Source organism: Harpia harpyja, chromosome 17, assembly GCF_026419915.1.
Source record: "Harpia harpyja isolate bHarHar1 chromosome 17, bHarHar1 primary haplotype, whole genome shotgun sequence".
In the NCBI taxonomy this organism is placed as follows: Eukaryota; Metazoa; Chordata; class Aves; order Accipitriformes; family Accipitridae; genus Harpia; species Harpia harpyja.
In genome coordinates this window covers 2,974,528-2,991,695 of record NC_068956.1, presented here as the reverse complement: position 1 = coordinate 2,991,695, position 17,168 = coordinate 2,974,528, and the positions used below count along the sequence as shown (strand labels likewise).

The 17,168-nt window shown below is 45.2% G+C and overlaps 1 protein-coding gene across 1 annotated transcript in view; it reads left to right on the top strand.

Moving 5' to 3' along the window:
• Positions 1–12,361, top strand: part of WNT11 (Wnt family member 11) — a 28,002-nt gene extending 15,641 nt beyond the window's left edge. The window contains exon 5 of the mRNA XM_052812917.1: positions 6,768–12,361. Within this exon, the coding sequence (XP_052668877.1) occupies positions 6,768–6,942 (175 nt within the window). The 3' untranslated portion in view covers positions 6,943–12,361. The remainder of the gene's footprint in view (positions 1–6,767) is intronic.
• The last annotated feature ends 4,807 nt before the right edge of the window (positions 12,362–17,168 follow it).

Below are 17,168 nucleotides of genomic sequence, written 5' to 3'. Positions count from 1 at the left end.
TGTTACTGGATTAAAAAACGCAGATCGCTGCATTTTTATTACCAAAAATGAGTAGTTTTGCATCATATGGAGAAAAAGTCCTTTCCCCCCTCCCTCTCCCGCAGGTCTGGGGCTTGCTCAGAGCACGCTGGAAGCAGGTTGATGGCTAAATTGCAACACCTTGGACATATTGGGTTTCAGTGTATGCTGTAGGGAACAATCCTGCACCGGCAGGTGGGTGGAAGGGATAATCTAATCGGTGGCTTCCATCTCTCTAATTATCCCTCGCATTATGCAGACTTATTGTGTGTTTTTCAGGCAGGAAAGGGAATTGAATTACCTTGTAGTGGAACCGCGTGAAAATCCACTCAGAAAACGTGCACCCGGTTACTCAAAAGCCTTTCAGAGCTCTTTGCTGAAAGGATTTCAAAGCCTTCTTCGGAACAAGCCTGAAATGTTTTCTAAGACACCTTGGCCTTTCTTAGTTTGTTGACATTAGAAATGGTTTGGAAATCTGCATGCCTCCAAGCACTTGGGGTGTATCCAGATTTCAGAGTCAGGGAGCTGAACCCGAACCTGAGATTTGAAGCTTCTTTGAAGTGCTCAAAATCTGATTAAGGAGCTGAGTTTTGCAACCGGTATCCAAGGCTCCTGCAAACAGGCTTGCTGCGACTCCAGCCAAACAAACTCCGTGTGCTTGTATGCCACCATCACACTTTCATAGCCAATAAAAAATGGTCTGGAGAAAAATCTAAAGAAGCTGATCTGTGGAGCAGCAAGTGGATTGTACAACTTTCAATATAACAAATTAACCACAGGGAAAAAATGTATACGTTCCCATTTCAGAGCTTTCTTGGACAAAAGCACCCTATAGTTCATCTTTTAACAAGCTAGTTCAGTTTCTCCTGCCTGAAAAATTCGTTATCGGCTTTGAGTAAATGATAAATAATAACAGATTATAAAATTGAGATCTGTTTTGTGAGAAAAGAAGCAAAAGTATTAACCTGCTTTATCAGTAGGGTGCAACGTATCATATTTCAAAGGCTGTTTAAGGTCCCTTAAGGAATCCAAGGAAAGGGAAATTCTGCCATGCATGCAAAAGCCTCCAGCCCCTGAAACCCTGCAGAGATAACTGAGCTGTTTATTACTGATCTTTCCCAGAGCCGAGCAAGCGCTGCTCCCGCCCTGCTGAAGATGGGAAGGAACTCTCTTACGCTGCAGAAATCGGGCTGCAACGTTGCGCTGCAGCTAAGCTGGGTTGATCAGCCAGCACTCCTTAGCTGACTCAATTTGGCAACGAACGTGGCCATTCTTTGGTCCTTGCTCCTTGCTCGTGTGTTCGTTCTTCTTTGCAATATAAAATATTAGTCTTAAGTGTCTCCCGAGGTGTCTCAGGCTGGTATGTTTTCTTGGATAGGAACATGCATGAAGTTAGCTGAGCATGCATCTGCTGCTCGGTGGTGACTGCAAAGCCGTAGGGACTGGTGGTTACCTCTTTGGCATCTTGGTGGTCCCAACAGAAGGGCTGATCAAAGGCTGCAAAAAAAGGATGCAGTCGTTTTCTGTGTTCAATGGCAGCCCTTGATACCACTTGTTTCCTGCCACCCCCAAAATACGCTTTGCATTGCGTGATGATGTGGGCAAGGATATTTCTTAGCAGCACTCATATTTAGATGGGGAAGAGTGGTAGTTACGGGTAGACAACAGCATTTGGTGTTTGTTGTTTGTTACAGCCTCTCTTAGTTTCTGTCACTCAGTGAGGACACGAGAAGCAATATGATGAACTTTGGCTTTAAGTACGTTATAACGTGTTTGATGATTTAGCAGTTTTTGGAACTGTTACCAGGTGTGCCACCCTTTTTTCTTAGGATCCAACAAATGATGAATAGCAAATTGAAAATAATCTGTGACTGCTCCAGAAGTTTAAACTGGAGAAAAGTCAGAAAAATGGTAGCTTTGTGTTCCCCCCACTTGCAGTGCTATTTCTACGTTCCCAAGGCAATGTGCTCGTAGCTGGTGCCCATTTCAGTAGTCGGGCCAGCTGTGCTTTTTGGGGCTTTTTTCTCAGTTAACCCCTGGGAAAGTTTGAATCCTTCCCACTTTGAGAGACCTGGGTTTGACCATAAAGTTTCCCAAACAGATTTGTGAATAATAAATTTATTGGTGGAAAGAGTAATTTCACACAGTAAAATGGCAGTGGATAGTGAATTCAGTGGATAAAAAATTGCAGCCAGCTCTCCTAAACGTATTTAGTCCCTTTGCATCAAAACAGCATTGGAGTTAGGGAATATCAGGGCTGGGAATGACTTTCCACAGAGCCTGATCTTAGGAGCAAGACTGAAATAAGACCACCTAGGCTGCTACTGAAGATGTTTGTCTACTCTGGTCTTGAAAACAGTTTCCCTAAACAACCTGTTCCAGGGTTTTACTATCCTCAGAGTTATGTTTTTTTTAATCTGAAATCAAACTAATAATTTCTCGTCCTTTTTCCTCAGCATGTAAAGAACATTTCTTCTCTCTCCTTTTTGCAATAATCTTTTATAGATGGGAAGACACCTCTTCTTACAAACTTCTCTAAATCAGTTCCTTCATCCTTTTCTACTTTCTGAACTACTCCTCTGACTCTCCTGGGAACATTCCCACATTTATCTGGATCTTTCTCAAAGTGTGTTGCTTACTTTGCATTTTAATCCACTCTCACAAAATGCTCTCAGCTCCTTTAGCCCCAGCGTTATCCACAAATTTTTAAGCTCACTCTCTACTCCTCATTAATGAAAATACAGGCTGGTTCCAGGATCTCCCTTGACATGTCTTCGCTGACATGTACTATTGATAACTCTCTTTCGTACAGTTGTTCAGTGTCAGTCTCTAGTCGTTCCTTGTGGATGAGAAAGCGATTTAAAAGTAGTTAAGATTCTGCCCTCAAAATCTTATATGGAGCTGTGCACTTTGATGTATTTTTAGCAATGTCCATTGTGTTACATACCTCCTGGGGGATTTGAATTATTTTTCTGTTTGTTTTATATACTGCTGTACAACTTGACGTTACCGGAGCAAGGGGCATTAAAGAAATTAATAGGAATTTGATTTAAAAGAGAAAAAATAAATTCTTTCTTTACACAGCAGTACTGTCTTCTGGGACTTGTGGCTGCTGGAGTTCATGGAGGCAGATGGTTTCCCTGAGGTCAGAAAGGGATGAGACAAACGCACGGCCAAGCTGCCCACAAGAGGATAGTGAGATGTCTAGGCAGGAACATACCTTCTATCATCCCTAACGCAACAGCCCAGGTGCTGCTGGTGTATGAGGGAAACAACTACAGAAAGTGGCCAGGTTTGTGTTTTCCTCCCTGAACAGCATCTCCCACAGCCATTGGGAGATGTGCTGGGCCAGGCAGGCAGTTGCTGTGTCCCAGAATGACTTTTCTTATGTACTCCTAAGCAGCTTCCACTTATCAATAGGACTGATGGAATGAGGTCCCAGTGGACATCTGGCCCATCCCTGTCATCATATGTCATTATTGTGGGTGACACAGTACAGAGTTGGCCTCAGTTTGGCTGTCAGATGCCAGTTGGGCAACCCAAAGAATCTATCCTTATATCTGCTGATGGGACAAAAGTGAACTGGGACTCACAATGAAATTAAGTGTGACATCTCCCCATAGCTTTTAAAATGAAAATCCCCCAGGAGGTAACTGTGAGATGGCTTAGCCTCTCTCTCTGGGGGAAGACTTTTAGAAGTGCTGGGGTGTCCTTCACCATCTCCGTCGAGGAGCTACCCCCATGATGAGGCTATATGACATACCGCAGTGTTTCTGCAAGTGAGGGCTAGAAAGGGGAGATTTTGGACAGGCTTATTGAGTGGGATTTGTCCAGTCAGCAGGGCTGACCTCCTCCCTTCTTGCATAAAGAAGGAAAAAGCACTGTGACAATGTGAAAGCCTGTTCCTGAGCCAGGACCTTGGCTGGGATTACGGCCGAAGCATCATTTTTCACCAGTCTTCCAAGTGCTTCTAGAGGTTACGGTGTTGTGTTAAGATGCAATCGCCTGCCTTCGTATTTTCTCTCCGAGGCTCAGGAGGAGGGCATTTCTCTGAGTTGCTGGAATCGTGCTGGACCAGGCCCAAAACAAATGAGATTGAACTTAACCCATCAACGGGGAGCCTGGTGAGATTGCAGCCTTGGGCTCTGAAAGCAGATGCTCGGGGGCAGCTTCTGTGGGTAAACTCTGGTCTTCAGGCTTCTTTGTCATCCCCCACTTGCTTTTTGTATGTATAGATGCAGCTGAGAAACTACCTCTGTTTCAGCTTGTTTAAAGAAAAATAAAGATAATTCATCCAGGCCTATGCTTTAAAACAGAAAACAAAATCTCTGGTTAGTGGCATTGTCAGGAAAGTTTTCTAGAAGCCCATTTAAGTTCAGGATGGGGTCAAAAGCTTTGTTTTGGCTATCAACCCATCTGTCCAGAATGTCCCTGTTCCTTCATCCAAAACTGAGGGAAACTTGGGAATTTTTAATAAGATTTTGGTTTTTTCCTTTCTTTATTTGAGGCTGGGTGGGATGGGGACAGCTATGGAAAGGTATATCTCCTAGTGGATCCACTTTTTTTTCGCAAACCGCAGGAGTGGGTGCAAGGAAAGGGAGATTCCCCAGTCCCAATACAGAAGGTAGAAGAGTTTTGCTCTCTGTTTGAATGGGGTAAATTTGACTGTCGGGTGCTTTGTACATTTGGGGAGTGAATACTCAATAGTGAACTGGAGTCAGAGTGGACCCGTATTCCTTTTCTTGGCGATTTTAATGAGCTCTCAGCACGAGGTGGCACAGATGCACTGCACATCCATCACCGTGCTTCTGCAGACTCCCCATCCTCCCTAGGTGAACCTCCGGGCAACAACCTTTCCATCCACTGGTAAAGCTGAGTAAGGTTGTCAAATACCCTCCCCTCTTCTAATGTCAACACACCTATATTTGAACCTTTGCTCTGAATATTTAATGCATTTACTAATACATTTATGAGGAGTCATTTGGAGGTTTCCTGGTGGAGGGGCCCTGGCTCGCAGGGGCAATAACAACGCCTTTGGTTCAGCGTTAGGCAAACACGCTCAGTGTGGTTGCAGACTTCAGCTTCGGTAGAGGCTTTCAAAGGTTTGTAAATATTTACACACACTCCCGAATGAGGGGGAGCGGGGGGGGCCTTTAAACACTGAACCTGGAGAGGAATGCGAGTCAGAAATAACAAACAGGAGGCCCGCCTGAGTCAGAAAAAAATAAAGGAAGAACAAGAACAAAATCTCAACACCTCATTAATCCCGTAACTTCTCCTAAAGCATTACCTCATGAGGAATTCCTATAAATCTCATGGATTTGTTTTCATCTATTAATGGAGTGCTCAGCTCAAGAGTCCGACTCATGCTCCTCTCTCCTTTCCCTGCCCCAAACCAGCCTTAGAGTGTTTCTGTCCAAAATAGGCATGCCAAATAAGATTTAGGAGAGATGTCAGCAATTCCCCCACTCTCCAAACCGCCTTTCTTGCAGTAGTTTCAGGACTCCACCAAGTTCACAGCCTCATGGTGTTGGGTGCATAAAGAGATCTGTTACCCTACGGTGCTAGTGTCCAGCCAAGCATCTGACCAAACATGAGCACTTCCACCCTGGGCTATCTTTACAGCCCGTGGAGAAACGGCATCTCTAGGATATGGTTCATCTCATCCAGAAGTCAATGCCTGTTGTGCTCTCATGTCCAGTGACCCAACTTGGAGTATTTTAGGTGAATGAGACAGCTGGTTTCTGAGAATGGCTGTGAATCCATGATCAATGGATCAGTCAAAGAGATTCCCCAATTCATGAGTTACTTCTGAAAACCTCAAGCCAGCCACTTGCAAGCGAACAAAGCGAGGGAACCCCACACAATGGCTGACTTATCCCGACGAGTCTGGCTTTAATTAAAAGCAGAAGCAAAACAAGCAGTAAAAGTCCGTGTGATATTTGGCGACTTGTCATCCTACCCTGCGCTCCTGCCGTGCTGCCTGCTCCTGGGTCAGGACTCGGGGTGTTATAGGGCCAGCTCCCCGGCTGCTCGTGCCGTGCTGGGAGAAACTCGTGGGGGGAAAGTGCAAAGTCCGGCCCTGCTAGTATCGGTTGTGATTTCCCTGATAGGGTCAGGTCTGGTTAGGGGCTGTAACAGCCTGCTTGGGAGCTTTCCCAGCCCAGGATCATTGGCACTGAGCCTGTGCAAATACTCTGTGGCTGCAGGGTTCCTTCTCCATCCTTTTCAGGTTAGGTGGTGTTGGACAAACACCGGTGTTTGTTCTTCAGGGTATCGTCTTCTTCCAGCTCCTTTCAGACAGCTTTGGAGCCTGTCTAGGACTACAGATTGCTAGGGACTGTGAGTTCTTGTTTTGGTGGAGGTATCACGATAGCTTTGCTTGTCTGCCTGTACGGGAATTGGTCCTGGCTGACGGGCAGCCTGAATGCCACGGAGCCTGAACTGAGAGTCAGAACAGGAGTTTAATGCTATTTTGGGTGTCACAGCAGGTGATGTAAACGCAATCCTGGGCATCAGAGCAGGTGATGTGAGTGCAGCCCTGGGGCTCTCCCTGCCTCCCGTGCAGGTGTAGAGGGCTGGGTGCTCACCCCTGCAACCCTGCCATGTGCATGCTGCAGCTGAGATGCAGCCATGCTGGCTTCACCCAGTGCCGTGCAGAGCTGGCAGGCTCCAGCACCGCCTCAGGGCGGTGGTTTGGAAAGCCCTGCAGGGATTTGTGCTTGCTCACCGCCTTTTCTTTCTTCCAGGCAATGCAATAAGACCTCCAATGGGAGCGACAGCTGCGACTTGATGTGCTGCGGCAGAGGCTACAACCCCTACATGGACAAAGTGGTGGAGCGATGCCACTGCAAGTACCACTGGTGCTGCTACGTGACCTGTAAAAAGTGCGAGAGGACTGTCGAGAGATATGTGTGCAAATGAAAACCCTCCTCTCTCCACCTGGGAGCTGAGACGCCGGCGGCACCCCAGCACTATTCGGAGAAGAGAAAACCTTTCCTTGACTAGACGTCGTTTATCTTGTAAAGACACAGACTTGAAGAAAGATGGTAGGAGGAAAAAAAAGCAATCCCACCAGTAAAAATAAGACCCTTAAAAAAACCCAGCCAAACCCACAAATGTTTCCCCCCACCAATAAAATGCTCTCTGAGAAGACAAAAACTCATTTGGGATGGTATCTTCTTCCAAAATATTTCCTATGGTTGCCAATGACGTCCGGCCATCAAGTGCCTTAGTATTTTGAGAAACAAAAATAGAAACTTTCCCCAGGGAAGCAAAGCAACTCTGGTTTGAAAATAACTAAGGCTCACACCTGCCTATGCCTTCTAGCACAGGTACTGAGTCTGCGTTAGGACCATCCCAGAAGGGAAAACGCTACAACTTTTCAGCAATAACTGCTTTTGTTGCCAAAGACTTTACTTTTAGCAGGGAAGCATCCACTCCGGATGATAAAGGTGGAAAGATTTCAGGTCAACCCCCTGAAATGAACAACTCATTTTAACCTTTCTTTTACACAGGTCTGTGACTTCGAAGTTACTCACTGCTGCAGGAAAAGCTGTCCTTGATTTGTCCAGGCTGGATGGGGTTTCAAATTCAGCCATGCAAAAAATCCCCTGGGATCCCGGAGGCAGTGAGAGTAGGGTACCTTGAGAAGGACTTTATGGGGTCCTCAGGATAGTAGTGGAGCCGTTAGGATAAAAAACCAAAGTGGACTCAAAATCCAGTGGAAAAGTAAAAAAAAAAAACCCAGCTCCTGCTCTCTTTCTCTCTTGCCCTTTGAGTGTGATGGCCTTAGCCACCAATGTTCTGCCACATTGGGCCATCAGATCCTTAGGGAAATATGCCTCTGCCTCTTTTCCCCCAGCAAACCCGTTGACGCAGCCCCAAGAAACTGCAGAGAGCGGAGCGAGTCTGGTCCTGGCTGTAGGGAGTGCAGCCATGCAGGGCAGCAGCTATTCCCAGCAGAAAAGAACGGGAACGTGTCAGTCCTTCACGTGGCCCTGCCCTGACACAGCAGAGAACCACTATCTGTGGCTGTACATATTTTCTTTTGTATGCAGACATACAGAAATATTTATAAGATATATCTTGCGCTTTTGTCTACTCTACTTCCTACATAAATATATCTATATATTATAAACAAGCATTAACAATAGTATGAAATAAATGCTGAAGTTACTGGTGCAACAGCAAAATGTTAGATTATTATGTTTCACTCTCCTACTTGGAAAGCAACCCTGATTTTCCTCCCAAGGACGGGAGAAGAGCATGGCTCGAGGCACTCGCTGGCGTGGGATAGATAAGTTCTTTTATTCCCTGTCTCCCCAGCCTCTTCATTTTAAGCAGAATTAGCCAAGATACAGTCAAGACAATGAAACGGAGCACTTGGACAAAGGAAGAGTCACCGTTCTTGTTTTGCTTTTTATATCAGCAATCACTCTCATCAGTAAAATATCCCAGTGCCCCTAAGGAGCTTAATAACAAACGTGACTAATACCTCTAATGGGTAGTTTGCTTCTTGCTTCTGCACGTGGAGAGGAGTTGCTGTGCAGGGGAGGTTTTAGCTCAGGTTAGGTTCCCTTTCTTGCTCTTTTTTTTGCAGTGGGCATCCAGCTCTGTGTCCCTGTTAGGAAAGGTGATGTTGGAGAAGGATGTCTTCTCCAGGAGCAGAAGGCAGCAGAGCCTTTGAGGTCCTTCAGACCATTTTGGGGAACCCCATTCCCCAAGAGAAGCACTGTAAGCAGCCAGAAAAATCACTCCTACACAAATGTGGGGAGACAGCGGCACTTTCCTAGGGGGAAATATGTCCATACCACCACAGTCTTCCTCCAGATCCCTTTTTTCCCCCACCCAGCCGCTCTCTAGGAAGCAACTGCCTCTGACATGTCTCTGAGCAGTCCTAGAGAGCTGGAGGAGAAAAGCATCATGGGCTATAGAGCAAAATTACAGATATTTTGTTCTCCTCAGCTATTTTGCTTTGCTGTAACTGGTTTGGGCTCCTCGCCTCCTTCCCTCCCCCAACCACAAGCAGGCAAAATGAGGCCTTTGGTAGTTTGTCAGTGGTTTGTGTTATTGTCACCCCATAAAAGCTGGTGGACTAAAACATCTCCTCAGTGCGGTGTGATGAGCAGTGGGTGTCTTTAGGCTGACATGCAGACAGGCTGGTGGCACAAATCCCGCTGCTCTCCAAAGCCAGAATTTGGCTTCGTTTGATATGTAAAGAAACGTTCTACTTTCATTCTTTTAAGGAATTTTATTTTTATTTCCAGTTTCTGATGAAGCCAACAAGGCAGGGATGTTCTGACTGAAGAAAAATTTGAGCATTTCAATGCTATTCTGTAATGACTCTTTTTCTTGCTCCCTTGCTGATGTCCCGAGTCTTTCTGCTTGGCGAAAAAACAGCGAGATGGAAGAAATGCTCTATATGCACATTGTTTTCAGCTGCATTTCACTCCTGTGGTGTCAGACCTGTGTTCCTCAGCTGGTTTTCTCATGTCAGAAGAAACCATAACTTTGCAGAGCATGAAAAGATGTGAGGAAGCCTGCTGGGCAACTGCAGGTCCATCAGGTGGGGAATGACCCCTCAGCAGACCTTTAGCCACAGCAGTACCTCACGCTTTGTGTCTGCCTCTGCCCACAGCTATCTGTTACTGAAGATGTTGAACTGAAATGGCTTCAGTGTTTGGAGGTTTGCAGTTTGGGCCATCCAGGCTCAAAATCTCTGCTGGCTCCTCTAGATCGTGGGCTTCATCTGAATTTTGCTTTTTTGAGCTAAGAGTCTGTGTGGCCTCAGCCCATGCCCTACGCTGTCGGTCTATGAATTAACACCGTTACACCACTTTTTTCCATAACTCCTCAGTTTCAGCGTCCTTCTCTGGAGCGGCTGCGTGCTGTATTAGCAATGTGCCCAGGGTGATGTGCCTTGCTGAGACGAGAGTCACGCACAGGGCAAGGTCTGATAAGCTGCAGCCTCCCTTGTTACACAGCCCTGCTTCCTCCAGCAAATTGGGGTCATCTCCCTCCTGATGGTGTGGCATTTTCTAATTTTTTCAGAAAATGACTTTCTATGAGAGGGAGGCAGTGCTTTCTGTTTTCTTTTCCTTATAATACAAACTAGGAATAAAGAGAGTCTATAACATGGGTCCATCCTGGTGGAATGACCCGTGGCACTTCTTGCTCCTTGCAGCCTGGCTCTGATGCTTTCCTCCTGGCATCAGCAGCAAAGCACAGAGTGGCCAGAAGAGAGAAGTGTCTTTCTTTGTTCTCAATTGCAATCACAGAATCACAGAATGGTTTGGGTTGGAAGGGACCTTAAAGACCATCTAGTCCAACCCCCCTGCCATGGGCAGGGACACCTTCCACTAGACCAGGTTGCTCAAAGCCCCATCCAGCCTGGCCTTGAACACTGCCAGGGATGGGGCAGCCACAACTTCTCTGGGCAACCTGTGCCAGTGCCTCACCACCCTCACAGTGAAGAATTTCTTCCTTATATCTAATCTAAATCTACCCTCTTTCAGTTTAAAGCCATTATCCCTTGTCCTATCACTACATGCCCTTGTACAAAATCCCTCTCTGGCTTTTTTATAAGCCCCGTTTAAGTACTGGCAGGCTGCTATAAGGTGTCCCTGGAGCCTTCTCTTCTCCAGGCTGAACAACCCCAACTCTCTCAGCCTGTCTTCATAGGAGAGGTGCTCCAGCCCTCTGATCGTCTTCATGACCTCCTCTGGACCCTCTCCAACAGGTCCATGTCCTTCTTATTTTGGGGGCCCCAGAGCTGGATACAATAATCCAGGTGGGGTTTCATGAGAGTAGAGCAGAGTAGAAGGGGAGAATCACCTCCCTCGACCCAGTGGCCATGCTTCTTTTGATGCTCGGTGCAACAGGAGTCCAAAATGTAGCTGCCAAATTATTTTCTGTGCATGTGTGGTCTGAAAGATATTTGGGAGAACATTTGTCACAAACCAGTTTTGCAGGGAAAATATGTCCCTAAAGGCGGAGCGAGACCTTCATGTACCAGACTCATTCCCTCCCCCAGCCTTTCAGCAACCAGCTTTCAAGGCTTTGCTCCGAAACACTGAGGTCTTTCAGCTTCTGAATGAAATGGCTTTAATTATTGTGAATGCCTCTGTCGGGTGATGCTACACTTCCCTCTCTCATAACATAGCCTGCCAGATCCTAACAGCTGGTATAGTTTGGCCCAGCTCCATGTCCTACTACACAGCTCTGTTGATTTACACTAGCTGGGAAAATACAGCTGATACATTCCCATAAATACTATTATTTCAAAAATATTATAATATTACTCCTGAGGGAAAAGGGCAAGCTATCTTGAAAAGTATTATGTCAGTGGCTTTGTAGTATTTATTCATTTGAAAAAATATCCGTGATTTAATAAAACAGTTTGGACTTAATGCTATTTCCAAATCTGAAGATTTAGGCCTTGTGTGCATCCAGCTGGCTTTATATTTTTTGATGAATTCCCCCCCATCCTCACCCCCTTCCAGCTTTATATCATTTAGTTTGCTCCCTAAGGTAGGCAAATTACATTCATTATAGAAAACTCCCATCCGATTGTTTGGTTTAGTCTACAAAACGGAAAGTATCTTAATCATGCTAAAGCGGGCAGCCCACGAGTGCTACATGTGCAGCTACAAAAGCCCTCGCTGAGGGGAAGGGGGGTGGCAAAAGAGGCAAAAATCTGAATACAATTAACAGTGCCTTTGTCAGGAAAGTGATAAAAGAGTCCCTGAGGGACCATCCCTTTTCCTGCTAGAGAACAGATCCCTGTAGACAACCATTAGCATCCTCCAAGTGAGCTGGGCTTGTGCTGCCCAGCTCCGGGCTACCTGCTCCGGGAAGATGCTGGGAGGAGGCTCTGGAGGTACTTGGGGGTGTGGGGAGCAAGAGGAAAATTCAGCCCTGGGATCGCTTGTCCTTAACACCCTCACCCCACCGTGAAGGATTTGCCTTCCCTGCATCGGGCAGAGGGTCGTGAAACACCATCACTTTGCTCCCAAGAGCAGATGGGAGCCAGCACAGGAATGACTTTGTCCTCTACACGTGGGAGACGGAGCAGAAAGCAAGATTTGGGAGAGGGGGAGAAAGAACAGGAAACTTAAAATCCACCTGAGATTAATGACTTTAACATGTACAACATGTTTTGTTTTGTTTTGTTTTCCCCTCAGGACCAGTTTCATCAGTCAGACAGAGTTTGATTAAATATCTCAGCAGAGCCGTGGTTTATTCATCTAGAACAAAAGTTACCCCCTGTTCAGGGAAGCAGCATTAGCTTTGTTTTCTAATTGTAAAAGCAACAATAATAATAAAAATCATAACAATGGTATGCATTGTGGATCGTTTTTATTTGCTTTTTGTTAAGAGTAAGTGGACTGTATTTTGTCTGTATTGTAAAGATGAAATGAGTTATTTTAAAGATCCTTTCTGGGTTGTGTGGAGTTTTTTTGCTCTTTTAAGTGGAATTTTTCAAGGTATTCACCAGGACCACAGGGCCTCAAAATTTCTCTTAAGAAAATAAAAAGGCAGAAGAGGGTATCGTGTAATTGCAGGACTCTGGGAGCTGGGACGTGAAGGGAAATGCTGCAGAGCTTGTGAGAAAGCCACTGGATCCGTAACGCTGTGCTGGGTCTCTTGTGCTGCCATCCACACAGGGACGAGCTTCAGACCTAAAAATTGTCGTGGGTTGAGCTACTTTGGGAGTCTGCCCACTCGTACAACGCAGCGACAACTTGAACGGGGATGGCTCGCACGCTTAAGGCTAAACATGTGTGTAAGCGTTTTTCTGGATCAGGGCCAAAGCGCTGAAAACTTTGGAGAATTGAATCCTATAAATGCCCGTTATCGATATCTCAGATCTCTCTAAGTGGTAACTGCTGACAAACACGGGCTTTTTAAAATGGAGACCCACGTTTCTCTCAGATTTTCTAAGGTTGGGCCCCAAATTCACTCAGTCTGGGATTGGGTCTGTAGCGTTGCTCAGTGGTGATGAACAACGAACCCAGGCTGGAGTGAAAGTGAGACTATACAACAAAAACAGGTAAAGTTGGGTGCTCACAAGCCCCTGTTTGTCTGAAGCTCTAGGGTGTGTGACAGCTCAGCTCCAACATCCCTGAGGATTGGCTGCTTTCTCAAAATTCATACTGAATTTCAGAGGAAAGAGAGATTTTAAGTCCATCATTCTAGGGGGCTTCCTTCCTTCCCCATTGTTTCTCATCCTAAATCTCAATCTATTTAGGATTATCCTAAAATAGCTTGACATTTAGGATGAGGTGCTATAATCTGGGTCATTATAAGTCATTAATAGTGGCAACTGCATCGCCAAAGGAAACCAACTGGTGGGCATATCTCAAATCAAATGCCCCCAGGTCTAGGAGGTTGATCATGCAAAGGAGGATCCAGACCTTTCTCTGCTGCATGCTGCATGCTGCATGCTGCATGCTGCATGCAGACACTGAAAACACGCACCACCTGCAGCTACTTTCCACTCTGCTACCTGCTCAATGAGCAATTAATTTTACAAAGTGCTGCACATGTTGACCAGGGCCAGGCTCAGGCAGGAAAACTGTTTTCTTTTCTAAACTCCTGCTCTGTCCAGGGCTGTTCTCCTCATCTGGGTCGGACAGATTAAAATATCACCTCGGTGCTCACCTCTGCAGGTGCTTCCTTCCTTGCTGCAGGCAGCGTGCAAGCTGCTGGGGGCGAGCTGGAAGAATCTTTGCATTTGGAGAAAGTGGGAAACGATGGATAGCAACTCCCTTGCTTGAGGAGCAGCCCTCGGCGTGACATAAAATCATCAAGCTGACAGTTGCAAAGAATTGCCTGATTTAAAGGCAGCTGCAACTCCCCAGCTCCCCCTGACCCCCACAAGTAACTCTTCCTCCGCTGCACGTAGGAGTCTTCTCAGCAGTCTGCAGTGAAGCATCTGGTGCTATTTGAGGCTTTGCACAGGACTTCAGAGCGACCTTGGCCCCGCAGGAGTCCCCTGCCCACCAAGGCTGGAAGGGGAACGTCAAGGGGACACCCAAGGGCATTTCAAATAGTTATTGACATTTAAGCCGTTGAATTGCACCCCTGCATCTCGTGATGCAAAGACTCAAAGACACTTTCTTCCCTCCACAGCGCTGGTCCCAAGGGTTCTCCCAGGTCCACCGTGGACCAACAAACTGGGTGACACTCAGAAATGAGCTCTGCAAAGCCATCGGGCTGGTCCTGCCTCATAATTGCCACTGACATGCATCGGCCAGGTCAGACCTCCAGATCTGATCCTTACAGCCCCAAATCACCAACAGGGGCTTCTGCGTTGAAGAGGACCTTAGTGAAGAGTCCCAAGCTGTTGAATGAATTACCCCAGGAGGAAATCACCTCCTCTGACATTGCACAGGTCATGGTGCAAGCTGTCCTCAGCTCCCCGCGCTGTCAATAAAGATATTTCCAGAGTGCTAGAAACCTGGCGTGCTTCCAAAGAGGGGATCAGGATAAGATGAATTGTGTCCATTGGAAGTTAGCATGACCCTTTTCATGTAGACATCCATAGAGCAGATGTCAGAAGTCGGATGAGATTTATCCTTAGCGTGATGCTTGTCATAGAGGTCCTTCTGTCTTGATGTTTGGTCTTGTTATAAACCAAGCTAATTAGTTGTTAAGCATAGCTTGTCTGTTAGTATCAGTGCATGATCCTATATAACTCCTATGCCCAAAATGATTACAGCTGGCATCTATTATTTTACATAAATTGCTTAAAGACGCTTCCAAATAAAACAATGAAACTCAATGGATGAAATCAAGCATTGTAAACATGTAAATGTAGCTGGTAAGATTTATTTTTTCCTTTTCCCTCCATTAGAGGGAACATTTTCATCTTGGGATTTACACATAATTCCAAGGAAACTAAAAAAGTTACTTTGGGGGGAATTTATAAAGAAAATCAAACCATTCAAGTGCACTGTCCACTTTGTGGTTGCAATCAAATGTCAGACTCAAGGCCCCTGAACTTGACTCGTATTGTTAATTGCTCTGGTACAAAGTAACTTTTTTTCCCAAACATTAAAGAGTCTGCTCCAGATAATAAAGTGTAAACAAAGAAACTTCAAAGAACAAAATGAATGCATACAGTAACAGTGTTTCACATGAACACTGAATTCCTTGTAGAAGATTTCTCCTTGCAAAATAGTTTCCATTACTCTGTGTAGTCTGGTTAATAGCCTAAGTGCCCTGACTTACCTTCAGGAGACTTAGATAAGCTGAGAGATCCTCCTGCATAGAAATACACTGATCACTCTTTCAACATCATCCTTTTTCTCCTCAAAATGATCTTGGCCAGTCTAATGAGATTGACCTTCTTCCTTGTTACTGATATCCTGCTGGTACTTTTGAACGCTTCTCTCAATAGTGTGTGTACTGGATGAAGTACGTGAGAATAAAAGAATCATGGAGAATGAGCTGAAATACTCCAAAGCATTAAAATCAGCACTCGGGGGGAAGATGCTCCAAAGTGCCTTTTAGGGGCCTAAATTCAATGGTGAGAACTGAGTGCCTCAATGAGTAATATATTATTGTATATTTTGTCTTGTTTGAGTCCAGACCAATTGTTCCTTCCCAGCTTTACAACTAATGAGGGTATATAAATAGGATAGTTATAAAGGATTTGGGTCTGGGAGTTCACCAAAATTTCTATTAAATAAAACTCCCATCCTCTTTTAGCACAACCAAATGTAACTCCACAGATCTCAAATCTGATCCGAGTTTTCCTTCTGCACCGTATCCCACATTTTTTCAGGTGCTCTCATGCAGAGAGGCACCTGGGGTGAAAATCATCTCATGCAGCTTCAGGTGACAGTGATGGGGACACCTACATCTTCTCCAGCCCCGCATCGCCTTCATGATGGATGGGTGCGAGGAAGGGATGAACTGACTCTGTCCTCTCTGTTATTCTACCTTTTAGCCTGGTCTGGGGTAGGAACATACGATTTGTGTTTTACCTGGTTTGCCTCTCAGATCTGGCCAGCCTCACCTAATTCTGGATTATAATTGAATCCAGGACCGGTTCTGCTGGGTTTCATGCTAAGGGACTTTTCACCGCTCTGGCTGAGGCTAGGTAATGGAGTTATGTTATGATAGAAATCCAGTGGAGGTGGGTTTATATTTATCATCACCCTGTAACTAGGACTGACACAAAAAAGATTAAAGCAATAAAACCCAAAATAGAACATCTTCTTGCAGGTTTCATTTTTTTTCTTTAAAGGCCCAAAGTTTTCAACTAGGATTTGCCTTGACAGGATAAAGTACATTTTCAGACTCGGCTTCTTAATGGGCTACATCTGCTTAATGTAATTTTGCATCTGAACTGTGTGTCTTGTCAGACACAAGCACAGTCAGAGCTGCACTCAGCAGTACTCACTTTCCCTGGAATCAGATAAACTCAGCCCAATAAATTAGTTTTACTGCTCTCAGTATCACCCTGTTATCATTGTGAGCAATTTAGTCTGGGCTTCCCAAACTTCCCCATTCTTTCCCAATGAAAGGAATTGAGCTCCCCAAATAAATAAAAATTTATTTCTTTCTTTCTCTCTCTTTTTCTTTCTTTCTCTTTCCTTCTTTCTTTCCCTCCCCTTTCCTTTCTTTTTCTTTCTGCTGCTCTCTCTTGCTCTTTCTCTCTTTTTCTTGCTTGCTTTCTCACTTTCTTTCTTTCTCTCTCTTTCCATTGATGGGCTATGTAAAGTAATTCACAGTTACACTTTTAAAAAGTATATCTTTTTGCTCAAAGAGAAGCTATTTAATTAGGCAATTGTGACCTGGTTCTCAGCTGGTGTAAATCAGCAGCAATGATTTATACCAGCTGAACATATGAATTCTGGTGTTTAGTAGCAGGTTTTAGAGGGCCTGCCTTGTAAAGTGCATTGGACTGTGTATTATATTAGCTACAAGAACATTTTGTAAAAATACAGTTGTGTTTTATGCCATCTTTTTTTCATATCCTTTATATTCTCTCGTTATTTGCATGATTAAACAAAAGGAAAGATGGACTTGTCATTGCAGAACAGGCCAGGAGCTGGTGATAATGGTCTAAGCTCCCTCTTACATCATGGGCAAGTCACTTGAAGCTGAGGTGCTGAATATCCCGTATGAGGTATTGA